This window comes from Hipposideros armiger, unplaced genomic scaffold, assembly GCF_001890085.2.
Source record: "Hipposideros armiger isolate ML-2016 unplaced genomic scaffold, ASM189008v1 scaffold_877, whole genome shotgun sequence".
Classification (NCBI taxonomy): domain Eukaryota; kingdom Metazoa; phylum Chordata; class Mammalia; order Chiroptera; family Hipposideridae; genus Hipposideros; species Hipposideros armiger.
Window position 1 is genome coordinate 338,655 of NW_017732227.1, and position 25,849 is coordinate 364,503.

The 25,849-nt window shown below is 35.6% G+C and overlaps 1 protein-coding gene across 2 annotated transcripts in view; it reads left to right on the plus strand.

Moving 5' to 3' along the window:
• Positions 1 to 25,849, plus strand: part of EPHA3 (EPH receptor A3) — a 361,979-nt gene that overhangs the window by 256,129 nt on the left and 80,001 nt on the right. For both annotated transcript variants that reach the window (XM_019629966.1, XM_019629967.1), the window contains one exon: positions 25,500 to 25,624. In XM_019629966.1, the coding sequence (XP_019485511.1) occupies positions 25,500 to 25,624 (125 nt within the window). The remainder of the gene's footprint in view (positions 1 to 25,499; positions 25,625 to 25,849) is intronic.

A 25,849-nucleotide genomic window follows, 5' to 3' on the forward strand; every position in this document is an offset into this window, starting at 1 on the left:
TAGGTTTTCATCAATTGTGTCAGGCTTGACAAGATACCCTTCATCACACTTTTCCCTCTTATCTGCCTTTGAGGGTCCCTCTATATCCAATAAAATATTGTGACTGCCACAAACACCACTCAGAGCTTGCGTATCATCTTTGTGTGGCCCTATTTTGAAAATCCACAACTCAGTAATTTTCAAAAACAACAGAGCCAAAGACATAGGTAAAATAAAATATATAAATAAATAAACAAATAAATCACACAGAAGCTTTTCAGCACACCAATATGCACCCACTTCAAGCCAATTTTACAGATGCAAACTCTCTGAAAATAAGTGTGAGGATCCCCTAGCCCATGTGTATTTCAAACACTAAAGAACTGAATCTGGTCAGCAAGCACTTGGAAGTTCTTGGGAAGAAACTTTTTCCTAATTTCAAGGCTGCAGACAGGCAGAAAATCTACATCCCCCTCACATTTGATGTCTCTACTCTGTTTAAGCTTAGATGAACTACTTGGCCGGTGGCCATGCATGTTAAACTTATAGAAATAGAAGATGGGTAAGCCTTCATTAAAAAACAGATTTATGTATACTTATATTATCTTGGCCTCAAAAGGCAACACATTTTTTTAGGTTTTATGCAAATTTAAAAGATTGTCATTATTTTATCAATATATCCTGAATCCGTTTAATTCTGAGGTATTTTAACATCCATTTGTATTTGATTTACCCCAAAATTTGTTATTGAGTAATGCTGAGTGAGTCAGTCAGTGGAATATATGGACCATACTCCAAAATATGCATTAACTTGTGTTGATTGTCTTTCTGCATTTCAGTCTTTCTTTACTGCTTTTAAATTTTTTTTCTTAAAATCCATTACATAAAGTGACTGTTCTTTTTTCAACAATGAAATGCTTTATTTATTCAATTTAATTCCTAAGATATTTCTTGAATACTGTTATGTGACCAACATAGCTCTACATATTGTGGGCGGATATAATGATAACTAACACATGCTTGCTGCCCTCAAGAATTTATAATTAATTCAACATTTAATCAACTAAATATAGTTTGTGCAATCAAAATGAATCAGAATGAGGAAAAAATCATGACTATTGCCGGTATGAGAATTGAGGAAGATTTTACTGAAGATGTGGGGTCCTAGGTGGGCTATGAAAGGTAAACAAGAAATTAATAGGTGCAAAAGGGAACAGGGACATTAGAGACTGGAGGATGAAGCAGAGAGGCTGGGAGGTAGTGGTCTCTTCAGGCATGTCTATTCTCCTGAAGTATGGGCATGGGGAGGGCTGAGAGAGGAGTGCCAGCTGGGAAAATGGTTGGAGGTCTGCACCATTCCAGGAGGATTCAGCCTGACTGAAATGGACATACCCTCACTCACCTATATTTTCAAACATACAGAAGGTGCCAAAAAAATGTATACACAATTTAAGAAAGGAAAAAAAAACTGTATTAAAATTGTAGTACTCAATATATACCAATAACAAAAGATGAATACAAGTCACATGTATACATTTTTTTGGCACCCCAGTATTTAGTCAAGGATTCAGAAATTAACTGAAGTAAATGGGCTATGGGCACAAGAGCAGATACAGCATCTCTTAGCTCAGCTTCCATCCTGGTTTCTGGAACGTTTACAGGGCAACAGCCTCATGTGACTGTGCAGCAAGGATCCTGCCAGGCTTGAAACAAAAACAAAAACAAAAACACAGAGAATTTGTACTCTTCGGTTTAGGGGGCTATTTACAAATATTGAGCCTCTTTGTTTCCTGAACCAACTCAGCACGAACAATGCCAATAGACAGAGGGGGAGTTGGGGTCAAAGCAGAGTCAGTGTCACAGTCTCCCTGAAAAGCATCTCTGATTCCTACTTTCCTTTGAATATAGATGGTCCATCTCCTTGTAAATCCTGCCATGCAACTTCTTGTCTAGCATGCCTTGTCTAGCATGCATGGGGATGTTTTCTTCATTTTATATGTAGTGGTGCTTTGTATATGTTACAGATGGTTTGGGAAAGGGTGGGCAGAAAGGCATGTAGATATTTGTGTAGAAGAATGGATTTACTGACCTATGATTTAGGGAAACAAATGAAGTTGCGAGGGAGACCAGTTAGCCAACTAACAATAATTCAAATGAGAGACAGTAAAGTCTGAACTAAACCTAAGGAAATGAAGGAGATGATCTTTCAGACATTAAAGCCAGAATGTACACACCAACCAGGTTTGAATTGAAGAGTAATGGGGAGTTGCATGAACATAATTTAAACAAGTGTGGACTAAAGGATGATGAAGACATTGAAATCAGGAAAAAGGAAGAATGTATGATAAAATAAAGTGGAGCATTTTAGAATTGATAAGAATAAAGCAACAGGTTTTTCATCTAAATGGTCATACAAAGTAAACAGTTGACAAAGTCTAACTCTCAGGAAAAGGCTTAAATATAAGTTGTATATTTGGGGGTCATGAGAGTTGAAAAGAAAAGGAGTGGATGTACAGTATAGAATTTAAAAATATGTGGCCAGAGATATGATTTTGGGAACAGCAACAGTTAACTACCAAGCATAGGAGAAGAAGCCAGTTTTGGAATCAAAGCTCGGACTTTAGGACATAATCCCATGCAAATGTCACTTATGAAATCTTATTTTCTTTTATCCTCTCTCTTAGTCCTCATCAGAAATTCAGCCTTTATGAGGTAGGAAATGTCCTCCCACTTTTGTTCATTGATGCATTGTTGATGTATTTCCTCAGTGCTTGAAATATAATGGGTTTTAAATAAATGTCTATCAAATGGACACATAGCCAGTTATGCCCTGTTGATTTCACCAGCACAGACTTTCTCCTATTTCTTACAGCATCCTTTCTGTCTTTGCTGATATTTCTCACTTGAGGTTCTCATCACCTCTCATCTGGTCTATTACAATAACCACTAGTCTGGAGTCACTCCCCCACCTCATGTGTTTTAGCAAAGCACTTGAGTGCTTTACTAAGGTTTGCAAAGCTGTCCATGATGTGCTCTGTGCGTGCGTACTTGCCATTTAATACCCATCCACTTTATGCTCTGTGAATATAATTCCTTGTGATCTTCATAAAGTCTCCACAGTTTTATGCCATTTAAACCATTTGAGCTATTTCTACTTACAGGAAATTCTACGATTTCCCTTCTCTGCCTGTTCATTTCTAATCTCTTAAAAGTTAGTTTGTGAGTCACCTTCTGCAGGAAGTTTGCCATTTCCCAGCTGGAGTAAGCAAGCTTCCCTTGCACCCCCATAGGAATCTGTTTATAGCTCTGTCACTGCTCCCACCAGATGTTGTGACTCCTCAAAGGCTTATCCATGTCTTCTGAACTGTGATGAAATCACGGCAAGATTAATCTTATCGAATGCCATTTTGAACATGTCACTTACCTGCTCTAAAGCTTTAATGACGCCTCATAACACACAGAACAAAAGTCAAACGTTTTAGCCTAGAAATTAAAACCCTTCACAGGCAAGCTTCACACAAATTTCCGACCATAATCTCCCTTACTCCTTTTCTCAAAAACCAATTTAACTCTTTCTTGCTCTCTAGGAAGTTTTGCAAATTTGGTGACCTTCACCTAAAATACACTTGTTCAATATTTATGTGTCCAAATGTCTTTCATTCTGCAAGGCCCAGATTAAATGCCAGCACCTCCATTAATTATTTTTTTCTAATTCTTTTTACCTAGAAGTAATTATGCTCCCATCTAAACACCCATGGCACTGCATTATCAGTTATTGGTATCTCTTATGGCTCTCCTCTATTCTAATATACATTAGAATGACATTTTATATGCATTTAATATTCCCTACTGTATTCGAAGTTCATTGAGGGCATGACCCAGCCATGGTCCACATTTGCCTCCTTTATAGTGGCTAGCTTGGTTCTCATCCAAATAGGCACTTTTGGATACTTTTTAAGTAAAAGAGATGTAAGAAGAAGGGAGGGGTGAGCAGGAAATTTACATACTAGAGGTTTTACAGAATTAGATTAGCATGCAAAAACCACTGCAGTTGGTAGTTTTGGTTGTATGGTATCACTTGAGACAATGTAGAATGAAACTTGGGGGCAGAAGTTGAATGGCAAGTGCTAAAGTACAAATTATTCAGGCATCTGATAATCATGTTCTGTACATCATTAAGGCAATCTTCATTCAGCAAAAAACTACAGGGGAGAAGCTATTATTTTCCCAGTTTTTCAATGAAGGTAACTGTGGCAAGGATATGAAATATGCCTAAATTCACACAGATGTTGCTGAATCATGATTCAAACTCAACTATTCTGATAGCAGTCTTTATTCTCAACCAACACTTTCTCTCCTATCGAAGCCTGCCATTGAAGGGAAGAAAAATATGGATTAGTAATTTACTGACTAGCTAGGCAGGTCTTTTGAGAACTAAAGGAATGGAAGGAAAGAATAGAATTAATGACAGGCACTAGTTATAGAAAGGAATAAGAAAATATGTTTCTCTCACCACAAGGAAGAAGGGAGGAAATTATGGGTGAATCTAGTCATTTTGCCGGAAACAGTTTGTAAACTGAATTGGATAAGAACTAAGAAGTTTCTGTGCCATGGAGCAAGAAGGTTTTCAGCTTTCTCATAACAGCACCACAGTTTTTCATCTTCTTTGTGCACCTAGACAAAAAGTCTGCAACTCACAAGGGGCTATAGAGTAAGAAAAGAAAAGCACTAAGGAAGCCAATATGGAAATTTTATTACATCTGCTCTTAAACTGTATGAAAATGAATATTCCAAGGTAGTCAGAGTCTCGGGTTGGGAAAAATATTTTTTGTACAGTTATGGCCCTTTTTTGTAAAAACCTTCATGTTAGTTGTTTACATATTTGGTTCATAAGATAAGAGGGAGGATGGGCTGGTATCTTAGTATTTCCTGTCAAGGAGATGTGTGGAGTTTTCTAAATACTGTCAGGTAGTGATTTCTCTAGTTCAGTATCTATAGCTATCTGGTCTGACACAGTTGGAATTTTTAGGGGAAATGTGTTCATGGGTAGAGATTGTGCTAGTGCATGTACCTCTATTTAGTTTATTGTACAAAGCACAGTGATATTAAGGAAAAAAGAAACGACTGAGATTCACTAGTAGCAAAATGTCAAGACTAGAAATAATTTCTGTTATGGAAAATTTTCAAGTCCTGGCCAACCTTGATTACGTATGTTGAAGAGAAACCCAGTTTCTAATAATTCAACATTTGAAGGGGTCCTAGAGCATGTCTGGGTTGAGCTTTAGTATCAAGTCCATTGTTTCTAGAGGCCAATTCTCTATGATTCACCTGTAGCCTAGGAAGTTATCTAAAAGCTTTTAGTTTCAAAAATTTAAAATCCTATGGCTCATAGAAGTAAAGAAGAAAATGCAAACCACAAGTTTTTTCATAATTGATAATCAGTCTGATCTGAAAGACTCAAATCAAATATAGATTGACATTTGCCCACCTTGGAACCAAAAACTGATCTATCCCGAAGTTTTGGGAACTAATCAGCCTCAGTGAACTCTGCAGGTAAGACAACCAGGATGTATCAAAATAAAACCCTAGACAACTTATAGTTTAGTCATGACCTAGAAACTTGAAGAGGTCTCGGAAACAAATTTGGGCCTCAATGGCTCTATTGTGGATGGAACATATTGACTATTTCTGATAGCCTCTCTGTCATCCTCATGCTTAAGCTCAGTTTCTGTATTTCAAGATATTTTTAAACACACAAAAACCCAACCATACGACAGGTTTGATTCATATCTAGCACAGAATTTTTATCTCTTCTAATTGCAGAAAGCTATTCCATTGGCATATGTGTCACTTCAAGGAATGCTCTTAACCACTTCATGAAACTTGGCACTGCCTAGATGTTGATTTTGATTGCCAACCTACAAAAGAGGAGGGAAATTACAAAAGAGAAAATTAACAAGTGCACACAGTTCAAAAATGTGTTCTACAAATGTGTTTTAAATCAAATGAATCATCCTTTGGCACAGGCTATTCACTTTATAGTCATTCATTTGAATGGCTTAGTCTCTGTCTCCTGAAGACTGTGGTTAGCATTATTCTTGATGAATGAGACAGTTACCTTAAATCATAAATAAAACAAATAGAATAGCTTAACATTTGACTCTCAAAAGAAGTTGTGTTATCTCACTTTACACTGGCCATATATTTTAAAGAGAAGTGTTCAGAAAATCAGTTTAAACCCCAAAAGGAACCAAGGATGTGTCTGCGTGGAACTGCTGAATGAAAAAAGTAATTGGATCAAACAAATGCATTTTGATTAAGAAAGTATGTGATCCTCCCAAATATTTCATCAATTTGATACTGTAGTCTTTCCATTCCATAAAAGTGGTTTCATTTCTTATTAACTTTCTAATTTGATTAAAGGTCTCTGGCACTAAATAGAATTCACGCTGTCGAATATGTGTATTTATTTTTGAAATCAACATTTTGTTTCTAATTAATTGCAAGTCTTTGCAAGGATAAAGACTTTCAAAGGTAGATAATATGTAAATATTAACCCTCTAACAGATACGTTGAGCTTTTCCTTTTTAATTTAATTTAGTTTAATTTAATCTTTAACTTAAAAAAATTGCTCATTCATTTCTTCAAGACCAGTTTTTAAACTGGATCCTTAGGCAAGATAAAACAATATTTTTCCTAGACTTACATAGGCTACCTGTAGATAAGCCTGCATATATTTATTTCTGTACCTTTTTCTAACATTGGCCTTACCTCACAAAACAAAACTATGGGAGTAATAATTATAAAATGGCAGTGTTATTTTAGAACATTTTATAGCAGCAAGTGAGAATTGAGGAAGTGAGAAACAGAAAGAGGGTTTTTGTGTAAGCCCACTTTTCTCTATTCCTATGTGACAGGTGTCTCCTTTGGTGACTTCTGCTAGGCAGTGGCATATCAGGATATCATCACCCTGCTGTGAATGAGTCTCTCCCAGAAAGAACTTGCTTATCTGCCTCTTTCTCTGATTTCTATTGGACTCTAGTTTCCATTCACCAAGTGAATTGACAGGAAAGATTTACTCAGAGATATGTTCTTACCTCACTTTGAATCCTAGTCCAGGCTTCTATTTGTGGGATTCCCTAACATGTTATCCCGACATAGAACTAAATTGCATTCTGTAGGCCTTGGAGAGACATAGGATGGGAAGATGTCATTACATGGTTTTATTCATCCTGGGTAAAAGAATTTAACTCTAAGAGTTAGAGTCATTTGATACAACTTTTATGATATAGGTAATACATATAGTACTACATATTATAAAGATGCGTTTATTAAGACAAAATAATGTATTGAAAATCAGTTAAAATCACTAAAAGCTAAAATACATACTATTATACATACTCCACACACACATATAGATACATGGTCATATATAAAATGTTCAGTAAAATATTTTTCTGTTGCTTGGGAATTGGCAACCAAAGCACAAAATAGGACAAAAATGCACCAAATAAATCACATTCAAAAGAGAACTGCAAACAGTTGGGGCCTGATATGTCTTGAAGATTTTTTCAATGACTCAAAATGGGTCCCTGCAGTGTGGAGATCTGCAGTGCAGCCTGCTGAAAAAGGTACCAGTGCCTAAAGAGAGCCCACACAAATTCCAAAGGCTGACACCAGCTGAGAAACTGTGGGACTCAGCAAACACAATGCAATTGTGTGCACAGTAAGTATAAACTTTTTCATTTGTCTTCAATTGCTCCACAGTGCCCCAACATCAGAAGAGGGAATAAAAGTGCTGACTTTTTTCTCTCTCACCCAGGAAATCGCTGTTTTATACTGGTGTACACTGGGCGTTGGTAACTGAAAGTGAACAGGAAGCTATGAGATATTCCAGCAATGTCATCAAAGAGCAGGAAAGCAAGGTTCAATAGATCAGAGGAGCTCTGTTCTCTGTATTCCACTTAAAAAGCATTCCATGATTCTGGTCTGCACTGAGATGTCTGCTTCTTGTTTGAGGGCCCATTGTCAGCATACATCCTGGTATTTCCCTCGGAATCCCCAAATATGGCTGCGGAATGAAGCATTTGTGCTTCTCTAACCTGAAAATGCTGCATTCTGAACACTAACCAGGAGAAAAATAAATAACCATTTGGTTCAGAAGAGTTACCCCTGCTTAGACTGGACAGAAAAAACAAAGGCTCCATGAACAAAAGTGATGCCATTAAACCTCTATATAACACTACAAAACTATCACCTCCTTCCACTATAGCAACTGCAGTCCTATTACTCAAATACTTTATAATACTATCTGTATTACAACTTATGACTCTATGGGGAGTTAGAGGGATTGATAATGCTGGGGTAAGGATATATGTCTGTGCATGTTAGCTCTGGGTTTGTGTGCATGTTTGTGTGTCTGTATTGGTTTTCCCTAAGCTCAGGTCCAGTGGATACCAAAGTTTCCTGACACAGTTGGCTATTAACCAGGGTAGTCATGAATTGATTAAATATCTTGAAAATCAAAACAAAGCTCAAGATAGTCTCAGCTCCCATCAATATCCCAAAATATCTTCAGAGATCCAAGGTGTCTTAGTTTGTATTCTTTCAGAAGTAGATGTTAAGATGAGAATTTGAGTACAAATCATTTGTTGAGAAGAAACACAGGTGGGAGAATATAAAAAATGAAACAGGCAAAGGAAGGCAACCAGTGAAAGGTGAGGTATTGGTCGAGTGACCCTGTGGGAAACTGGAATTTAATTCTGCTTCTGAACAGGGAGAGCCAGTATACAACACTTGCTTCAGAGTTATCCCACCCAGGAGAAGAGAAAGCTTGGGTATTTATACACATTGACTCTCCATCAGCCCTTGAGTCACAGATGTTCCAAGAATGAGAGGTAATTGAAGGCATATTCATTTTTAGAGCTTCCAGCTTGAAGTGCTTGGGCAGAGCAACGTTGATGGCTAAAGAAAGCCTTCCTCAGTCAAATACACTGAGATGCTGGCAACTTAAAATAGGAAAAGTTACCCTATAATTGTAAATTCCAAAGGGGTGTTGTTGAGACACCAACAAAATATGCCCATTAGGTGTCCTGGATGTGCTGGAGTACTGCAAATCCGTTCGTGTTTAGTTGAGATGATAGATTCCATATGTATTTTGGGGAACATAGGGTATTAGATAGTAATTTGTAAAGAAGTACAACTCTAGAGATGAGAATGTTTTTAATCTCCGTGAAGGCTGGCTCCACTTCTGCCTTTTGCTCTGCTTTAATCATAGGACCTTCCATGGTGCCTGGCATGGAATAGACACACAAGCTCTTTAGAATGAAATCATTTTATGGTATTTACTTTAATAATTTTTACTAAGGAATTAAAGACCTGTAAAAAGGAACATTGAAAGAGATACTCATTACATTAATAATTTAAAAAGGACCTTAGAACAAGAATAAGGTGCGCTATAAGACTAATTAGAATTGTTGCTTTATTAAATGAAATACAAAATTATGCTGTCGCAGGGGTCTTTCCAGAAAAAGAGCTGACTGATTCTTTAGTCTTATTCCAGTAGAAAAATAGGAAAGGAGCACAGCGTAGGATTAAATGTTAGCCATTATTTTTTTCCCTTTTGTAAAATTAAAATAGAAATGATCTCATTATTAATATTTCAAAGGTTAATGGCAGGTGTGAATGGAGGAATTCAAATGAGAGAAGTATGTGAGAACGAATGGGAGCACTGCCATTCCGTTTAGTTGAATTTCTTAATATATTTAATTCTGGGTTTCGTTTTTTTGTGTGAAATCCGAAAATAATTCTCATTTTTTAAGAATGCTGTTAGACTTAAAAAAAATGTATGAATCTAATATATAAAATGATCAGTAATTGAGCTTTACATAGGATGTGTATACATAAATCTATATATACATGTCCTTGTGTATATATATACTTGTATACGTATATATGTGAAATATATATTGTAAATATATATTGTATATACATATAAATATAAATTTGTCTTCCTGTGTGGGAGTTTTAAAATTAGTACATTCAGGTTTTACATTTCATCAGTTTTCTTTCTTTAAATATCAACTATGATTATATAATTTTTCTGGTGTTGAATTTCTGATGATTCATATGGTTTAAAGAATTTATGTTCAAATTTCATACAATATTTGCACATCCATCAATATTTTTTGTAATTTCATATTCATATTTAAAAATATAAACAGAGTCTCCTGTATATTGCATGTCTTTCACCTATGTTTGGATTAAAGGTGTGTTGATTTAAGATTTCAAAGTTAGCAGTAAGTTCGACACTAAGTATTCAGATGCCAGTTTTTGCAGCAGCCACTTTTAGGATAGATTGTCATCAATGTTGTTCCTTGTTCCCTTAAATGAACATTGCTAGTTAGCAATTTGTACTCCATAAGGGCCTTTTAATTTGTCTTCAAAAGTGACTTTGAACATATGTTATTTTGTTAAATTATAGATGTTAACTGAATAAATTCTTTGGTTGCATGTTTTCTTTCTACAATCACTTGATTGTTTCCTGTAAAGCCCTGCTGACTTTTCATGGAATGTGTCGGAAAATTTTTCTCACAATTTTCCTTCTGTGGCTGCAGTTCCTGTAGTCACTTCTCTTATTATAATCTTAACTGCTATAGATTTTGTAACGAAGACATGGTGTTTTGTAGTTGTTGTTGTTTTCATTGTTGAAACTTTTGTTTTACTTGGATCAATACTTTTCTTATCTGATTTCATGATCCACCATTTCATTAGAAGTTAGTGTGAATTACTTAAAGTACTCCCCACCTGTCTCTATACATTTTTTTATTTATAAATGAAGATAACACAAATATTATATTGATTATGTGTAATTCCCAATATGATAGGTCCTTTATATTGAGCACATATGTTAATGTAATGGAATAGTCATCCCACACATACCCATTTGCAAATGTTATACAGTGTTTAGAACCCAATGTCCGGTCTTACAGGACTCTTATTTCAGGATTTCCTTGCAGAGGATTATACCAAGCCATTACAGCCCAAAATAAATGTGATAGTCAGTTATTCCTAAGGTTAACAAAGAATAAAAGTAGCACACTTTAGCCATCCAAGAAAGCAAGATATATATATATAGTTCCATAAATACATATATATGAAAACGAACTGTGAGACCCCTAGAATGCAGCAGGGGCAGAAAAACCCAGTTGTATTTGGAGAATGGACTGCCAGACTTCTCAAACTTCAGGTTTGCTTAGCCGCTAGCATTTTTCACTCATTTTTTTTTTTTAATTTCTAGCTAGGTGCACTTTGAAGACAACTTAACTTGGAAAGCATGTTTCTTAAACTAAACCACAAACTGTACAATGTGGATAATAATGATCCTTGGCTTATTCTTTTTTTTCAATTCCAGAAGAAATCTGACAGACGAGGCCAGTAAAAAGTCATAATGCCTATATAATAGTTTCACACACATTTTTTTTTTAACAAACAAGCCTGAAAATTAGAAGAAAAAAAAATGGAACACAGAAAAAAAATATACGGAATATAGAAAAATGTTCAAAATCATTCAAACCATACAATTAATTTAACTACCTCTCAATACTGGTAACTTATGTGTATTACCTTAATTTTTCAGGATATATATTATATATAGCCTATTATATATATATATGTATGTATGTATGTATGTGTGTGTGTGTATATATATATATATATATATATACATATATATATATATATATATACACACACCCTATATATCCTATATATATATATATAATGTATATCCTGAAAAATAATATATATTATGTATCTGTATAATGTTATTGAAGTGTATTTTACGTCCCATGAAATTCACCCTTTCCGATAATGTTTAGTAACTACTAACTGATGCAACCATCACCTTAAATCAGTTTTAGAATATTTTTATCCCCCCAATAAGTAATGATTATGAACCCTTCAATGCATTTTTAACACAAATTCTAATTTAAGAGTATTTATATTGGATTTAGTTTTTCATAAATAAAATTCAACACAGAGTGACTTGTGTAGTTCACAAGCTTGGGAATGAATGTTTAGAATTTTTCCAAGCCCTAGGTAAAATATAGTGTCTCCCTGTAAAAACTGTAGTTTATACAGCTCTGTCTGAGAACACTTGCTCTGTGTAAACTAAAGACAATCTTCTGTCAGCTATTAGGAATTAGAAATGCAGGAACCTAAATACACACAATGAAATGAAAGCCAAGCTCTTAAAAGAAACAAGTATTACTATATTTGTATCCACATAATTTTCTTTTTAACTTTACTTGTGCAATCCAAAAATAGAACAACTTAAGGCTTTTTTTTTTGCTAATGTGCTAAAAATTTTATGGTGCATGTAAAAATTAATCTGCTCCAGTTCTCAAAAGACTAAGGTCGATTATGTGAAGTTTACATAATTGCAAAAATATGTATTGATGCATTTTCCTTATTTGGGTAGACGTGAGAACTAGATTTGCTCCAAAATTCATGGCTAGCTAAAAAGGTATTTGACAAAAATTACTTAGATAAATTAATCTTGTGCCTGAAACTAAAGAGGTCAAGCCACAGGCATCACGGAAATTAAACACCAGGTAGTCTGCCTCTGCAATTTCCCCTTTGTTTTCTGCTTATATTTTTAAGAATCTCTGTTTGTCTGGATAAAGTGTTATTTATTGCCGCTAAATGTTTCCATTTCTTAACCAACTGATAGGGAGTGTAGAAAGAGGGAATTGGGGAGAAAAAGACTTTTGGGAAGTATTAGTAAGTACAAGCATGAACAAGGCAAATTTTGCAACCTAAATAGAAATTTTGCAGGTGTGATAGCTTTCAGAAACTCTGTAAGTCTCTGCATTTAGTTTGCATAAATCTGCAAATACACCCAAATTATCATGTTCCCACCTGCATCCTGTAGACAGCTAGACTAGAAAAAAATGAATAATCACAACCTCTTTTTTATTACATAATTTGTTAAATTTTAATTGAAATTAGATAATGGGTTTAGGATGCATACTTTGAGGAGATGTAGTGTGCCTACAAGGACTCATGAAATTGTCAAATGAATGTAAGGTTTTCCTATTTTACTTCACATTTTTCAGTTGATATGTTTCAAATTAACAAATAAAGACTATGTATTCTTTAAGAATATATCTTTATTACAAATAAGTTCTCAGCATCAAGGTATCATGCAAGTAGGGCTACTCAGAAAGATGATTTCATGACAATCAAAATATTTAAAATTTTGTATAGTTACCCATCAAAATGTTCTCTTCTTTTGGAATACTCCCTTGTCCCATTTTTTTCAAGCCAATGCGTATTTTTATATGTAAGTAAATTGGATAGCTCTGAGCTAATTAAGAAAATCTGATTTCCAAATGTCTGACCAGACTTTGCAGATTTCCTGTCATGGAAGTTTTGGGCTTTTACTTCCCTAAAGGAAGGGCTCGACCTTCATGTTTTCAAAAGAGGACCTCCCTTCCTGCTTTAGCCTCTGTTGCACTTGGGGTAGAATTGCTAGGCCTGTACAAGGTACATGGGCCAGGCTTGTATAAGCCATATGCTATTTCTCAACATTATTTTTCTGCTTCCACACACAGGATCACTAATATTTAGATGCAACAGATACTTCTAAGGTGTACATTTATCAATGGATAATGCACTATAAAAATTCATGATTCATACAACAGAGAAGAGTAAAGTAATGGTTGCTCACTTATGCATGTGATACAAGGACAATGGTCATTCCTTCAGGAGTAAATCAATCTCTCACTCATTTAAAGGAGAATATAATAAGTAAGTGAGAGTGACGTTATCATAGGGCCACACTTGAATTCATACAAATGAATGCATGCATAACTGTGTGTGTTTGTGTATATGTGTTTGCATGCATGTTTCTAATTTTAATGCCTTGATTAAACTTCACTACTTATTAGTTGTGACACAGACCCCAACTGATCCTTCCACAATAGGATTTATATATGATGCAGTGAAGAACTCTGCATTGATACAACTGTGGTATTTTCTCCATCTTTTTTCCTTTTCTTGTAAAAATGAAAGGATCCAGCAAAGGCTGAACAAAATTGTTCACCTTGGGCCTCAATGATACCAATTAGGAGTAGGTCCAGATAAGTGTGATAACTCATGATTCAGTATCTAGTAACTAACTAATGATGTACTCTGACTAAAATCATGGGCTAATGAACAAACACAGAAGCTCAACAGAAAGTAAGATTTTAAGTGCAGAAATATCTCTACATTCAATAGCATAATGCGTTAAAACGATGTTTTATCAAAGTTGCTATTAGCTGAACCTGAGTGTTGGTGAAACATCAAGAAGAGCGCACCATGGAGGTGCGTGAGTTTGGAAAGAGTGAGACAAAAACAAAATTGCAGCAAGAACAGGGTGTGCCAACATTTCTGTGGGTAGTGTGTTACGTCTCTCAAGAAGAGGTCTTTGACTTGCTTGAAAAAACTTCTATGTGATCTTCCGCTACTGTGATTGTTTTAAAATGGAGGTTTCATTATTATTCAGCTCTGCGGAGGTTAACAGATCAGACAATTGCTATTGAAAACATAGTTTGTCACAGTTCCCCCGAGGGGAGGAGGAATGCCCCACCCTGGAGGCCACACAGAGATGCACCAGGTCAGGCAGGAGGCCGAAGGAGCCAAGGAAAAACATGGGCAAGAGTCTTTATTGTGGTTCCTGGGAAAGGTGAGGCCAGGTGAGATAAGAGGACTGAGGACTGGCTACTTGGAATAATTTGAGTGGACTCTGAGGTATAGGGAATAGCTATAGTTTTCTGGTATTTGGCTGTGGGATAATTAGAGCAGGTGAATGTTGCCTGCTGGACCCAGGTAGAGGAGACATTGATTGATTCATTTGTATATGAAAAGCACTCTCCTCAGCCAGTCTTGGTGATTTCTAAGAATTTGTCAGTCCTGGGAGAAGTGATCCATCTTGTCAGCAAGGCCACAGATGTCAGAGCCTCAAGAATACAGAAAATAAGAAAAGATAGTTAATACAGTGATGCACAGAGATCTGAGTGAAAAATTATATCTTTTACTTCTTTTTAAGTTGAGGTAATATTGATAGGTAGTGGATTGTATTAATTGTAAGTATAAGATTCAATGACTTTTGATAAACATATCTACCCCATTCAAAATACAAAAAATATAGAGTATTCCTATCAGTATCCCCTTTCCATCTATAGTTATAGTTGGCCAATAAAAAGTTAATTTACTGGGCTGGCCGAGTGGTGCATCGGTTAAGAGCTGGCTTGGGATACCAGAAGGCCCTGGTTCGGATCCCACATATGAGGGCCAGTGACACTGCCCTCTACAGCTAAGATGCTGAACAACAGCTCAACCTGGAGCTGGGCTGCCATGAGTCGCCAGCGACAGTGTAGGCTGCAGCCCCTGCTGCAGTGGGTTGCCGTGGGCTACCATGTGTAGCCAGCAGCCGCAGTGAGCGGCCATCCAGCAGCTGGCGACTGATCTGCCTTGCCTGGGAAGAGTGCAATGATGGTGCCAACTTGGGCCAGTGAAGCAACGTCCTCCACAACTAGACTGAAGAACAAAAGGACAGCAAATTATCTGTTCCCATCCCCCAAATTCCTCAGTAAAAATCTTAAAAAAAAAAAAAAGTTAATGTACTTAAGACAAGTATATATTTTGTCTAGTTTCTCAATAAAACATAGCAAATGTAATGTAAAATTTTCTTCTTCTTCTTTCTGTCCTGCTTGAGCACATGAACCAAGCAACCCAAGAGCATAGACTTTCAGACTACAGTAAAACCTTGGATTGCAAGTAACCTGGTTTGTGAGTGATCCTCAAGACAAGCAAACATTTCTAATACATTTTAACGTGGTAAATGAGCGATGTCTTGCAATACGAGTAGTTTGTTTCTGGAACAAATTATGCTCTCAAATCATGGTATTGGGTTGTCGGAAAAGTCATGATGCATTTTTGCAACGAAAAGCAGAAAAAATACATCATGACTTTTCCGACAACCCAATATTACTGTAGTTTTTGCTACCATTACCTGTAAAGTGGAAGTTGGACTGATGTCAGAACTCTTCTGTGCTGAAGGTGTATTTGAGTTGTACCTCTCAACTCTTGCAGCTACAGTGTTTCCCCAAAAATAAGACCGGGTCTTATATTAATATTTGCTCCAAAAGGCATGTTTTATTCATTTATTCATGTACAAAAATCTACATTTATTCAAATACAGTCATGCCTGGCTGACGATCTTAACTGGGGCTTATTTTGGGGTAGGGCTTATACTACGAGCACCTTGAAAATCGTGCTAGGGCTTATTTTCCAGTTAGGTCTTGTTTTCAGGGAAACACGGTATCTAGAAGCCAGCAAACCATTTGTCAGAATCTCCACAGAGAATGCCACCAGGGTCCAGAGTTAGTTACAATTGTCCTAGACTGAAAAGTGGCAGCTTTATCCCTGAATGACTCAGAACAGACCTGTTATCTCAGCAGTGCTTTAAAACAAACAAAAATGCACAATATGGTTAGCCTAATTCTACTCTGAAATTTGCTCTGCATTCATCTAGGCTTGATCTTATGCCATTACCTTTTTCTCACCATCATGTTTACATTAGCTGCATTCATAAGCTGCCCCTTAATTTTTGGAGCCATCTTTGGAGCCACCAAGATTATTTTAGTATAATCTTGCCTACACTAAAAAGTTGTATAAAATATTATCTTATTTTACCCAAGATTTCATATTTAGTTATTTAAATTTTGATTATCAACTCTGGTTTTAAAATTTCTACATTTATTATCTTTATTTTGTGGAAACCACTGAAATAAGACAACAAGCAAGTGATGTTGTTGAAAACAATCTTATATTGGTTGGGAACTTGGAATCATAAAATCCCATCAAAGTAAATGTTCTAAATATAACAACTAGGAAACTTATTCAACGCGAACTTTGAAAACAGTATTTAGACATATTACTACTCACAAAGTCAAGCTGTATCTTTTGGAAATTTTGAGATATTTGAAAGACTCATGAAGTAAGGAATTTCTCAAACAACTTTTGGCTCTCTGGGAGGGAAGATTCTGTCCTTTCCATATGAATTGTTTATATTATCTCTGGAATGCATTTTTCTAAATTTAGGCTCAGGCTAATACTTAGAAGTGTGAAGTATATATTTTCAGAAACAAAGTAAAGAATCTTGCATATTTAAAAATGAGGTATGCATAGCTAAATGTCTATCTGTCTAGGAATTTTGAGAGTACTTTACATTTCATGTGCAACTGATGAAGAAAAAGAATGTCCTAGATTTAGTTGAATTTCGGAGTCTTACATTAAGAGTAAAACACATCCAGACCCTCCAGCATCATACCATTTGTATAGAAAAAAGAACATTAGGCTAAAACACGTGCACGCGCGCGCGCACACACACACACACACACACACACACACACAAACACACATTTAGATGAATAACTAGCTATCATTCTCACTGCCTTGTATATTAATGTATGATGTCCTTTAATAGGGCTCACTAGACTCTGAAACTGCAGACAGGTTGAGAGCACTCGCAACTCTACAAAGGACCTAAAGAGAGAAAAATATTGTAGAACATCTCAGCAAATCCAAGGAATATTATTGTTTTCTGAAATGTACTGGTGCTGTGATGTCCATAACTTCTCTAGGAATCTCAGTATTTGATGATAGCTTTGTTAGTATACTGCATTTTTCAAAGACAAGTCGTTAAGATAAAAACTTCATTTGCTCTAATCTTTATTATTTCCTATCTACATGATTTCTTATTTTAGAGATTAATCAACTCCTAGTAGACAACAAGAGTTTTAAAAGGAGCTATTTAGCAATATTAACCTTTCACATTGAAGCATTATATTTAGAAACTTATGATTACCCCCAAAGATTTTCATAGCCATATTACATATGTGAGATAATAGAAAATATATATTGGCCCCTGGTTCCTGGAACAGAGATCCTGAAATCTTTGTAATTTTCTAAATGATAAGAAAGCTAGGAGAGTCTTTTGTTCCATTTCTTCTTTGACCCTGGTTCCTGACACAAGGCTCCTAAAACCCTTGTAATTTCCTGGGTGAAAGGAGTGTCTTTTTTTCTACTAAGGAGACTCTGGGTGGGCTCCTGGATGGCTCCCGGGTGAAAGCTGGTCACCATAAAGACCAAGTCATGATTAGAAGCTTGGAATTTTCAGCACCGTCCTCCATTCTCATGAGAAGGGAGATGGAACTGAAAATGGAGTTAATGTCCCATCATGCCTACGTCATGAAGCCTCCATAAAAATTCCAATAAAATGTGGTTCGGAGAGCTTCCAGTTGGGTGAACACATCTACACATAGCAGCGGGGGCAATGCACCCCAACTCCATAGGGACTGAAGCTCCTACACTCGGGCTTTCAGACTTTGCCCTATGTATCTCTTCATACGGCTGTTCAACTGTATCCTTTATCATATCCTTTAATAAACTGGTTTAAACAGAGTAAAATTCACTGCCTTTCTGACTCCATCTTACTCAAACCTGCTTTGTTCCTATGGCCTTCAAGCTAATAGCTTTGGCTAGATCTTGCAGGTATACATGCTAATCATTACAGGAATTCTGCTTGCAGCTTGAAGAGATAAGGAAAATATGTATTGTTTATCAGAGATTTGCAGGAACCTCTTGACTGTATTCTCATCAACGAGCACAGTCTTCCTCAGACCCCCGCTGGGACCCAGATGTCTGCAGTGCTCAGTCACCTCCTGCCCCTCCTATTTCTCCTTCCCTTGACAAAAATAAGCCTGAACTCTGTCCTTTCTTAAGATGGATTTGAGGTACCACTAGGTCACCCATATTCTTGGCTGGCTCCTTCTCAATTAATAAACCTTTCCTTACTCCAAACTCTGATGTTTTGAGCTTTGGCTTTTAGAAGTTGGGCATATGGACTTTTGACCAGTAACACTGTAAATGTGTTTCCCTGAGTTCTGTGAGCCTCTCTAGAAAATTAATCAAACCCAAGGAAGGGGTGAGGGAACTTCCAATTAATAGCCAAATGAACAGAAGTTATGGGTGACCTGGAGACTGACTACTTGGGTTGGCATCTGAAGTGGGGAGCAGTCTCACGGGAACTGAACCGTTAACCTGTGAGATCTGACAGTGTTAGAATTTTGTTAAGTTGTAGGACACCCAGCTGGTGTCACAGAATCACTTGAGGGGGTAAAGCCCACACATGTGGTGGTCAAAATTGTCAGAAATGGTGTGTGTGTGTGTGTGTGTGGTAGTAATGTGAGAGTAAAGGAGAAACACAGGAGGGAAGAACTATTTTTTTTAAACAACATATTTAAAGATTGTTCTGATTCTGTGAGGATGTTAGATGATATTAAAAGAAAGAGAACTTAATGCTAAAAAATAAGGAATGTAAAGATCAATTGGAAAAATGAAAAACAGGATCTCATTTTGATAAATCCATGCAATGAACATCTATGAATAGAACCTTTCTTCTATCACTATTGTTTTTTTCTCCATGTTGAATGGGAATGAGATTATAAATTATAACCACATTCTCTAATCTTTAAAATTACTTTGGGGTCTTCAAATTTCAATAATTAAATGTTTAGGGTTTTCTAGAAATTAGAACTGAGAAGCCCTACACAAATTTATTTTCAATGTATATGTCTTAAAATGTTTTTCTTCCAGCATTATTGATTAGGTTGAGGAAATTACTTTTCTTTTTATTATGGAAAATGAATGACATAATTGTTTTTAAAATAGTCTCTCTGTTAAACATATTATGATTTTCATTTTGGTTTGGATTTTATTATTTTAACATCAGAAGCTAAATAGAATTTATCTTTCAGAGGAACTAGCCACAAAATACACTGTAAATTTGATTCCAAAGCTAATCAAACTGTGTAACTAGATTTATGTAAGGTTGGTACTATGCTAGGCACCAGAGACTCTGAGGGACTTACAATCTAGTGGGAAGATACACTAGTAAGCAAATGAGGATATTACAACACAATTCAGTAAGCTAAAGAATGATCAACTCTACTATAAATCAGAACAGGAAGGAGCTAATTATTTCCTAAGGGACTCAGGAAAAGCTTTATGAGAGAAATATATTAACAATGGATTTCTAATGATAATGTGTAGAAGAGATTTTCAGATGGAAAAGGAAGAGATTGGGTGTTTCAGACAGGGAGTATGGCAAAAACATCCTGAAAAGATGACCAAAGGAATTGTCTTTAGAACTCCAGTTTTGAAAGGAGAACAATAAATGATAAAGCTGGTATGTATGTTGGAGTCTTATGAGAAGTCTTAAATAATTATATAATGAATTTTAAATTCTACTGTAGTCCAGAATCCCCCAAATGTGTAATCTTAAGAGCATTCTGATATCACCTTCTTAAAAATACAGATTCCAAGACCTTTCCTTTGGAGCATGATTTGTAGTTAAGAAGTTTAGGAAAACTGATTTGAAATGAGATTTGAAAGGAAGGGAGGGTTAATGTTTCATTTGCTTTATAAAATGATAAATCATCAAAATGTGTAGAAAATTGGAGTTCTGGATAGATTGTGATGATAGCACAGAATCCAGTGTATGTGGAAAATAACAAGGGTTGGACTACGGCAGGACTGGGAAATGAACTGGGTAGAAAGAAAATTCATTAGCTCTCAAATGTTAGAGTTGATTGGCATGAAGGGTTGTTGGTGAGGGAGAATATATAAAGACATACAATTCTGAAATTTAAACTGGGTAGACTGTAAAAATGGTGAGTCCTGGGACCAGAACAGGAAATTCCAGAGAAGGACAGGTGGGGAAAATCAGGGGAGGGGTGGTGAGATGGAGAACATTATGCTATGAATGATTATGCTAATTTAAACCCAACAGTGTTTCTGGATTTAATAGAAGTGTTCACTCCTGAAAAAACAAAACAAAACTGAGAAGTAAATGTTCTTAAGTGGGCATCGTAATGAATGGTACAAAAAAAAAAAAAGGGAGTAATGCTTTCAAAGGCATGTCTGATTCAAAGGAAAACTCTTTCAACCATTTACAGCATGATATTTTCCCATGGAGATAATTTTTAAAAGCTCTGGCTGACTTAGAAAAGAAATACTGAGCCCTTTTTGTTATTATTTTAACTTATCCAATCTCTAAACCACAGAGATACCTCAGAGGTTCATTAGAAATTCCCAAACCCAGAAAGAGGAAAGTCCCAATAAAAACAAATGAACCAAACCAGATCCTTTAGGAGTTGAATTTTGAAGTTTTGACTTCCTGATTCTAAGGATGGATCATATTTTAGTTGCAGAATAGTGGTAAATGTAGCTTAAAAACACCATGGTTAAAATAAGGAATCCCTTTGTCAATAGATTTCACATGCACAAGTGCCGAGTGTACTAATACAAATCGTGAACTATACAAGCCCCATCTCTAACCTGTTCCCTTTTTATATAATACTAACTATTTTTAGCTTAATTTTTCTGCTTCCTTATGGTTAATTGGCTTTTCTATTATTTCATTAGATGCAGTCAATGGCTCAGGTTACATTGACAATGACAAAATATCTTGCCCTTCCTCTAAATAAATGACTGGGGTTCTATTATCAACTATTGAAGGTTGTACTTCTATGTCTCTCTGCCTTCTAGATCAGTCACTGCATGTTTTTGATTCAGAAGGCTACCACTGCAGTGATCTAGGGCTGGGGAAGAAAACACCCAATGAATAATTCAACACTGTCTTCCCAGAAAGTTACGTCTCCTTAGAACAGACTTTGAAAAGCATTTTTATACCAGCTTTCACATTACACGTTACTAGGTAACATGGGATGAAACTATCTGTCTAGTCCTATGTGATGACCAAAGAAATATTTTAAAGGAGAATGAATTGAAAGAGCCATGAGCAAGTCCAGTGTGACACCACAAGTTAATTTTTTTTTTCAGTATTCAGCGTGCTCAGAACTTTTCAGTAGTGTAGAGTAAGTTCAGGAAAGTTTCGTGGAGGATGATTAACTATGTGACTCATGAGCCTTCCTAACCTTCACTATTTATCTCTTTTATTTGTATTCTTTTAAGAAATAGTTCAGTGAAAATATAATACATTTAATTTAATTTACTTTATTATTCCTCTTTTATTTTCCAAAGGGCACATATATCCAGTTGTACCCAGAATAGCAAAAGCTAAGAATCAAATATTTGTTCCCTCTCAAATACCAACACAATAAAAGTGTATGTTACACACCAAGGCGTGATTTTAAAGAGAGCCATTCACCCACTAAGTTTCTTCCCTCTTTTTGTTTTTTATTTTTTCCTGCAAAACTCTCCATTTACTAAACTGCATAAATGTGTGGACCATTTTCATAACAGACCTGTGTCAATTTCTTCCTCTTAATAAGAGAATCATTTGTATCACTTAAGGTGTATAAAAGAGGGAGCAGATTAAAACTCTTTATCCTGGGATATTGGAATGTTCAAAAGTAATTGCTATTCCTGTTGCTATTTTGCCAGAAAAATATGTGCCGCCACCTCCTCCTATAAATTTTTACTCTAGTTCTGAGCGTTTCTTGAAGCTTAGGATAGATTTTTTTCACTACTTATAACTATTAACCTTTCAAATCACAAATTAAAAAAAAAAAAGAAAAACAGGGAAATGAAGATAAAATAAATCACAACTATTTTATGATATATGTTCTTTTATACAGAAAAGAAAATAAATTTAAAGAATCTCTATGGATTTTGGAAATTAGTACTTTGAACAAATCACTCTTTGATATCTGAAAACTAATGAAAAGAAACATAATCCCTATCATGTTCTCATTAATATTACAAATTGTATTACAGCACATGAGGAAGTATGGATAAATCACAATTCTAGACATGAATTCAAAAATGTTTTAGAAAACTTGTTAGAGAGCGTGGCTACAATGGAGTGCTTATAGGATCTGTCTCTTTCTGCAGTGTTTTATTATTATGTCTTAAAATTATTTATTAAGGGAGAGAAAAACAATTTCTGTTAATTATTTATTAATATTAAAATATTGATGAGCATTACCTAAATGTAACAGGATTCCAGCTGGTGCACCGGGGTGAAACTGCTGAAATGCAGCCAACACAAGGGGCATATATTAAAAGAGCAGAACAAATGACTTAACAGGGGCCTAAAAGCAGCAATCAGAAAAGGTTCATTTAACTTAGAGATGGCACAAGCTTCGAGCAATTGCCTCTACTTAAGTAAGTGTGGAATTACAAAAGGCTATTTATTACAGTCCTACAGGGCTCTGCAACTTGCTCAAAAACTTTTGAAGAATTTCAACAGTTATAAAGCCTTGCTCAGTGCAGGAGCAGTAAAATTGGGCAGATCCCCCAACAGCCTGCAAAGCTTTCATTGAAATCCTCGCCATTATTCTTTGAAATGAATTACTTTCTCTTCTTTTTTTAAGGAGAGATGCTATAACTAGTAATTTTCAAAGCTTCTTTGAAAAATGTATTTTAGCTATTAGGAAAAAGAAACGAGTTTCACGGTGATATGGAATGATTGTAGGGTCCCCATGGGTTTACCAGGAAAGTTTACCAATATTCAGTTTCTTTGAAATGCTCTGTAAGCTACCTTAGTTACTCTATTAATGCATTTACTTCAGCAGGAAAATTAATGGAATTTCCCTATTTTTTTGTACAAAAAGCAAAATTCGGATCCAAGGGCATTGGAGTTGAATTTTTTCTATTAGCGATTAAATAATGAATTGATTTTTCTAAGTAGTAATAAAACAAAAAAGTAATTCTCAATAATTTAACAAAGCTTTATTTATAACTCAGTGATATCTTTATAATCATTCAGTATGTTTATAAAATTTCAACTAACTATGGCCAAAATAAATTATCCTTTTCTTGGAATCAATTTCAGAGCAGCAAGCCACCAAGGGGTGAGGGGTAGGGGTGTTGTGAGGCCATTTTGGGAATAAAACAATAACATTCACTAAAAGAACAGAAAATGTGAATGGTAAATGATGAAAGGATATTAATTGCTATGGGATCAAAAAGTGAATAAGAAAATGAATTTTCTTTTCCTTCAGAAAAACAACGCCTGTGTGTTTCCTTGGCAAAAGATTGGGTATCATTCCCAGGCCATCAAAGTAATGATGCTTTAATTACAAAAGAGTTCATAAGAAGATCTTACAAATAATAGAAATAAAAGGATGGGAACATTATTGCAATTAATTCTTTGTTTAGGTTTACAGTTTCCTGTGAAGTGTAACTAGGCAAGCTTAATGAAAACTCTATTTTAAAGTAAAGAATAAAAATGAAAGCATTTATAAATAGAAACAATTTAAATGAGAGGTTGGGTGTACAAAAGCTGACATGTGATAATCATAGAAACACGAAATCCACAAATTTACTGATAGCTATTGTGGGAAATACAAATACACAGGGTTCTAAGAGTCTGTGATTTGTGAAAAATTGATAAGAAAATAAGTCCTTTAGCAATAAAAACACTTTAACAGTTAATGTACTGAAGAATTCTTGATTTTTGTTTTTTTCATATTTGTAATTTATTTTGCTGCATTCATGAGGGCAGAATGCCACTGAACCTCCAGTAGGATACTTCAGTTGGCCAGTGTACCCAGATAGAGATTTGAAACCAGAAGTGCATTGACGGAGAGTATGCATTTTTCTTTTTAATGGAAGGATTTGAAGCAGGATATTACTTAAAATATATTTAATCTCCCATTAGAAATGCAGGTGACCCTATGACATCTGATCCAAACAGATGTTTTTTTATTCATATTCTATACTTTTGATAATTCATAACAAAACATAACAAATATTGAGTCACCACCCAAAATATGAGTTATGATGCAAATAGCAATCATTGCCTTGGTAGTTCTTATTATTCTTTTTAAGAAATAAAAATATAAAGACAGAAGATTGTTGTTTCCTGATATATTTTTTTTATAGATTATTGTCAGAAGTCAAGATATATCCTACTATATGTTCAAAATCCTGTCTATTTTACTATACACTAAATATTATTATTACCTATAGATACCATGGGACTCCTTGTGCATAACAGATTCCAGGCCACTTACAGAATTACGTATGAAAATGTTATCAATGAGCTGAGGAATCTGGCATTAATAACTTTGCAACGTTATAACAAATAGGTAGTCCTGATGTTTTGTTCTTATTTTAATATATCAAATATATTTCATTGCTTACATTAGAGTAGCAGATTGAAAACATCTGCTCACTTGCCACTATTCCATGAGCAGCTGAAAATCTCAGCTCATTTTCCATAGGCCTGTATGTACCAGGGCTATAATCCAGCTGCTAAGGCTTGATATGGGGCCAGATTAATACTCAAGAGCCTTTGAAATGGAAATAGTGCTTTCTTGCCAAAGATTAGAACAATGATAGGCTCCATTTGCTGTTTGCTTCTCTCTCTGCTCTTCCTGCCACCCTTCCCAACCTGATTAATTTGTCCCCTCCCACCATCCCCTCCATCCTCTCTACAGCTCCATCACCTGTCATGACGATTAAGAAGGATCGGACATCTAGAAACAGCATCTCTTTGTCCTGGCAAGAACCCGAACACCCTAATGGGATCATATTAGACTACGAGGTCAAATACTATGAAAAGGTAAGGAGGTGATGGAAAAGGTTTGGGTGGTATAGGGAAAGAGGTTACCTTCCAATGAGCTGTGCTTTTGCAAAGAAACCAGCGACATTGCTAGGAAGTGGTAGAGGTCTGTTTAAAGTAGTGGTCATGTGATACTTTTGATTTATAGGCAGAGAGGGGTTTAGAAATTATTGTGTAGAATATCCCCCGTTCTACAACAATAAGCCACAGCAGAGATGTCACGAC